The sequence below is a fragment of the Centruroides sculpturatus genome, unplaced genomic scaffold (genome assembly GCF_000671375.1).
Source record: "Centruroides sculpturatus isolate CEXI.00-Female unplaced genomic scaffold, Cexi_2.0 scaffold268, whole genome shotgun sequence".
Lineage (NCBI taxonomy): Eukaryota > Metazoa > Arthropoda > Arachnida > Scorpiones > Buthidae > Centruroides > Centruroides sculpturatus.
The window spans coordinates 772513-779164 of NW_019384499.1; the positions used below are offsets into that span (position 1 = coordinate 772513).

General features: G+C 24.4%; 1 protein-coding gene across 1 annotated transcript in view; it reads right to left on the minus strand.

The window, feature by feature from the left end:
* The window catches only part of LOC111622006 (glypican-5-like), a 38820-nt gene extending 32425 nt beyond the window's left edge, over positions 1-6395 (minus strand). Inside the window, 1 exon segment of the mRNA XM_023364309.1 lies at positions 5989-6395. Coding sequence (XP_023220077.1) covers positions 5989-6202 — 214 coding nt within the window. The 5' untranslated portion in view covers positions 6203-6395.
* Positions 6396-6652: the final 257 nt, after the last annotated feature.

The following is a 6652-nucleotide window of genomic DNA, read 5'->3' on the forward strand; positions in this document are numbered from 1 at the left end:
CATTTAGCAGATTGTGTTGAATGCTATAAATCATCTAAATCTATTAGCAATACTAAGGCATATAAGTTCTATTCACAGTCTCTTACATTTTTGCTACATTCTTGATTTTTTCTTTCTTTAAAACATGCACTTACATGAACTGAATTTTTACTTTAAACATTACTTATTAAATCAGCCACTCAGTGCATTATTATTTTTGTTGATAATTAAATCAATACTAAAACTCAGATACCTCAATAATTAAAAAACTTAAAACTTAATATTTCATAGAAAACTTATTTTTCAAATTCTTTCTTAATTGTCATTTGTAATTTTCATATCAGAAATTTCTTTAATGACAAGGCTAACAAATTTCTTAGGTTTTAATTATCAGGAGGAAAAAAGTTTAAGCCCTTTCAATTGTATAAAACTAATTTAAATATAAACATATTAAACCCAATAGTTATATATTAAAGTCAAATGATTGCTAGATTATATTGGGCTATATAGTAGTAACGGATTATATCAGGCTTAATAATAGTAGTAATAATAATAATATAGCCCAATATAATCTGGCAATTGTTTGGCTCTAATTTAAATATATTAAAGAACAAATATTTTTTGTAAAAAACTGATATGTTAATTAAAATACAAATCATTTTAGGAATTTAAAGGACTTGCTAGAATATAAAGTTCTTAAACTTTGTTGGTAATTTCACAATTACAAATTTCCTGAAATTATTTCAACAACAAAAATTAATTATATAGTCCTATCTTTGATAATTTGTTTAGGTTCTTTATAAAATCATACATTGTACTGTGCTGAATTGTGAGTGATACTTTAAATAATCCTCGTATTTCCACGACTTTCTTACAGTCCTTTAACACAGTCCTGTAATATTGAGAAATCACTAGAATTACTAGAATTACACTAATAGCAAATATGTAGTTAGTAAGTTAATGTATATATTTCTAATAAATAAGAAACTTTTGTTCAATTTCACTTGAGTGATTAAGTGTTTTCACATTGATACCTATAAATTTTTTATATATGGTTGAGATGAAAGGATATTTTTTCAATACCAAGGTGAGTAAGTAAATTAGCAGACTATCTTGATCTTTAGTAGATTGTGATATATATTGTTGCTTGACTCAGCAATAGTCACGTTTATCATTTTCAAATAAAAGATTAGTTACACCAAATGATTGCAGTATTTTATTGAATTTAGTTTGCCACAATTGATTGTTATTTAATCTCCTGTTTTGCTGTATCATTTCTTAGTGTAAAAAAATTGTGTTTTCATCCTCTTAAATTTTAACCAGTAATAAATTATTATTCATTTTAGAAAGAATAGAAATATTCAAATACAGTTAGCCTCATGACAAAGTATTATCAAATATTACTCCATGTGTTTCTTGCTCCTTACTGTTATCTGTATAAAAATGCTTACTTTCATGTAGGTAACTGTTTAAATTTTTCACAAAAGAAGATTTGTCCTGTTTTAGGACAGCTTCTTAATGTGCACAAGCCAGTTGGAACAGTGACTTGTATACATTAAGAAGCTGTCCTAAAACAGGACAAAAATGTTCCTTCATGAAAAATTTAAATAGTTGGCTAGATGACATTGTATTACTGTATAATTATAAACAGTAAAGTGTCAAAAATAAAGACTTGTCCATTGATAAATGAGTATTAATTAACCCTTTTAATGGTAGCTTTACAGCTCATGTTCTTTCAGCCTTGCATTATTAACATTCTAACATTCATTCAGGAATTCATCTTTTTTTTAATTTTGAAACTGATTAGTATAATTTTGTTTAAATATACTGATTCTGCAAATTATATTTTGAATCTTCCTAAGTATTCTTATATTTCTTGTGAAACAATGGCTTGAACTTAGAATACCTAAACTTGAATTACAGTGTATTTGGAATTTACATAACAGGTCAACCATCACTAATCCAGCATCATTAGGACTGTAGGGTGTCATATTAGGGATTTTGCTGGATCAGAGTGATTGGGTTAGAATTCACTTAACCCAACAGCTAACCACCAGCAAATAATTTGACAAGCCTTCTCATTTAATGTTTTTTTTGTTAACCAATGTACTGATTTATGAGGTATTTTAAAGGTAGGACGAGGACTTTACCTTTAAAATACCCCATAAATCAGTACACTGGTTAAGAAAAAACATTAAATGAAAATCCTTGTAAAATTATTGTACTGTATATTTTGTCATCATCATATAAGTATTATTGTATATCACACAGTGCAATATTATCATGCAAAAAATAATTATTGTACATCTGGCACCACCAAACAATAGTGGCAGGATGGTGAGGTGACTTGAAAAATTTGAAATTATCCTACCCAAAATTGGTGCCAAATCAGTAATATTCAACCTGTATTTAAAATACTACTTTACACACACAACTGAAAATCTGGACAAACTGAAAATATGAATGAGGTCTGGTGCCAATTAGTCTGGATTTTCAACATTTAAATTTTTCAATAATTATATATAGTGAAGTCATTTTTATGATGTTTTAATTTCATTTTATTGTATTTTATTTTTTAGTTAATGTACATATTAGTGATCTTACTAATAATAAAATTAGCATCAATCCATAAATTTATTTTTAATGATTTTACTAGTGTTAATATTTCTAAAGGACTTCCCTATTATTTTTTTCTTCTAAACAATTTTAACAAAAAATATATATTACATAAATACACTACAATATAATAATCTTAAAAATATTAAGTAAAGAATTGTTGTTTAGCAGTCTAAAGATATTCTACATGTTACTTCTTGTAACAAAAAAAAATTAGAATAAAATATTAAAAGGAAAAAGTAAAAATTTGATTTTATAGTAGTAGTAAAAAAATATCCAAGTATGAATAATAAAACAAATAACTCTGTACATAGGTTCAATAAAAAAAGAGAAATAACTTGACTTTGAAATAACAATGAAATAATAAAGACATAGATCTATAGCTTATTTAACAGTGCTAGATTGACAAGATGAGATTATTAATTTTTCTAAGTTTATTTTAAGTTGTTAAAAATTCAAGATTAGATAATCTTATAACTCTCAATTGTTTTATTTCAAGTAAAATATATCACCATCAAGTAAGATATTGATTTTTATTTTTTGTAAATAAAAATGGATATTTTCAGAAATCTTAAATCTTTATTTAAAATTCTTGAATCTCATCTACCCTTTCTATTATTTCTGTTAACATTAAATTCTATTTAGATTTAACCATATTAAAAAAAAAAGTGGTTTAAAAGAATAAACAATTTGCAATTTTTGATTACATAATTCATTTAAAATTTAGTTTACTTCAAAAGTTTGAATTAATTCAAGTTTTTAAAATTAATTTTTTGAACTGTTTAATATTATTTTTGTTTTTTAAAAAGATTATTGCTTAATATGGCCAAAATGTCCCAGGTCTTCATTAATTGTTGTTCTACTTTGTTAGTAGTAATAGTGTTTGTCCATTTCCGAACTAGAGTAGATAATGGAACTAGTTATTAAAATAATCATGTTCAATTCCTAACTTAAATTTGCATATAAAACTAAACTGACTTTTACAAGAGAAAATATATCTTGAAACATTAACTTGTGCATAATCATTTATTCATCCTGAATGTAATATTTTAGATGCAGATATAACAAACTATATATAATATTCATTAAAATGAATTGCATTCTCTAATTTTCCAGTTAAAATTACATTACCTTCTAGAATGTCTGATGTGAAAATATTACAACTGTTTGATATTGATACAAAATAAATAAATAAATAAATAAAAGTATATACACAAATACTTGTAAATATTTAACTATTCTAAAAATCTGTTATTCTTTTTTCCATTTGTTCTTAATGCAAAGAGGATAGATATATATTTTCATCAAAAGCACTTATAAATATAATTTTATTTTTTGTCTATTTAACTTAATTCAAGTGTATTAACATTTAAGTATTATACTTTCAAACCTTAATTGTAAAGTTTGGTGTTCTTTGTTATATTCTAAGTTTAAAATGTACATTTACTTTTTAGTTTTGAGTGACAAATACACAAATTAAAAACTTTGAAAATTTAACAATCATATATAGTAAGTATTTTTATCAAAGTATTTAACTAATTATGCATAAATTTATTTCAATTTTTCTTCTCTCATATTTTTAAAATCACAGTTATAGATTTAATATCAGTTTTGTTATCTAAGTTTATACATGAACCTAAATATATTTATTCATACATTTAAAAAAATTATACACAAATCATATTTTACATCTGAGAATATTTATATCTATTAAAAAAATATAGCAGAGAATGTACTTTATAAAATCTTTGATACAAACTAAACAAGTTTGCCAGTTAAAATAGGACAGTTATTGATACATATGTTTAAAATTAACCTAATTCAATACAGAAAAATTCACTTCTTAGTAAAGAAGTGTGCTTTTTTAAATTATAAATTCAGTTATTTTTAGAAACCATTTTTTTAATAAGAAAATTATATTTAAATATTAAACAAACATTTTTATTTATTTAAAGTAAAATGTAGACAAAAATCAAAAATACTGTATAAACAGAATAAAGTGATCATACACTATTTAAAGCAATTTATATAATTGTGGCAGTTTATTAAAAATAAACCATCACAAAAGATTTATATATACTGTATATAGAAGCAGCAGCTTTGCTTTAAAATTATTTTAAGACATACACTGTTCTAAAATGGAACATATTTACTGTATACTGCTCTAAGTGGGTGTATATAATTGAAAAGACTTGTGATTTTTTTAAATGACTGTACCACCTACAAACATTTATAAAAGAATCTAGAAAAATAGCAAAAACTACAAAAATGACTAGTATACAACCATTATTATAATNCTATTTAAATAATTATGCATATACATACATTTTCAATGCCTATTTGTGTATGTAATATATACATATATATTTGTACTTTTCTAAAAATTTACATTAAAAATAGATAACAAAAAGTAATAAAAACAAATTAATTAATATCAATGAAAATCTGCTTAATAACACTCGGTGAAGCTCGAACGAAAGGCAGGAATCTAAAAAATTCGACTCATCCAAATATCAATTTTAACAAAATCAAATCAATTTTTTATATTTATAACAATCAAATTATATTGTAGTAACAACAATTTAAAGTACTTAAATACTAAACAGGCATGTCAAGCTTCTATAATGTAATAAAGGTAATTGATTTTTTACAATAATGCTGCAAAAGTTTTTAGAAGTAATTTATAAATTAAATTAAAAGATCATTGACAAACAACTATTATAAAAGTCTTTTTTTCAATTGTAAACAAATACAAAACTGTATAGATTTTTCGCTTTTGTACAATATTCTATTACATTTTTAAACAAAAACTTCATATTTTCTATAAATAAAATAAAATAAAAAAAAAGTTTTCAGATTTTCTACAAGTGATGATTATTAAAAATAGAATCGTGCATCACACTCAAATTATTACACAGAATGAAAAATCATAATTCCGATTTATCGAGGAGACATTGCAATATTAATTGCCTGAGGGTCGTCCCAGATTAAATAGAACACTGGAGATAAATCGAGATTTTTAAAACACTGAAAAATGTTAATTGATCCCACTTTTAATTACAAAAGACGACAATTACTACTTTATAGGTTTTCATTTAATGTATGAAATTAAGTATCATTTCCTGTTATAAAAGTTTTTCTTGGAATTTCTTTTTCTGTTTTAATGCTTTAATTAATTCACAGCCTTAAAACACAATCTGTTATATATATATATATATATAATTTTTTTAAGGTTAGAGTTCAATCAAATTCATATGTTAAATAAATATACGAATTTTATAAAATATAAAATTAAAGAAGAGAAAGAGAAAAAATGTTAATGATTAGTCTATGGACTGGACCCATAACAAATTGATTGGGGACAGTCCAAAAGCAATTCATCTCGAATATTACCTTTGATTTGCTGATCTGGAACTAGGTCGGAACTTCCTATATGTTTCATTACAAACAACTGCCTTACTTCTGTGCATAAATCCTTATTGTAATTGAGGACCGTTGTCAGATTTGTAAATTCTGCCGTATTGTTACTATGTGAAGTATTTTGTGCAGACGTGACCCAACTCATACCAAACAAATAAAAACATATTATAGCTGTTCTAAAAGCCATTCTTTTCGATTAATTCAGTCTTAATTAAGTCTTATAAAGTTAACTAAACAATACAGAAACCTCTTAACAACGTTCTCGACGGGAAAAAATGCTACGATGAACCACACCGCCGCATCACACCTCACATTAACTTTCGTCTCTCCCACATCCTAATCAGTCCTAATCCGATCACGATCACATTCTCCCAAAGACGTCACCATCTTCGCAGCGAATGGTTTCGGTGTATTCGCCTCTCTCATTGGTCAAAATTTATTTTATTATTTTACTAACTTTAACGTTTATAACATTTACTTAGTAAATATTCTTATTTATTTTTATACATCAACAAATTTTTAAATATTAATAATAAACTATTTTAAATTTTTCTTAAAAAATTAATAACAGCCAATAAAACATATTTGACCTAAGGCTGTTTTTGTTTTTAAAATGTTATTTTTAAAGTTACTAAAC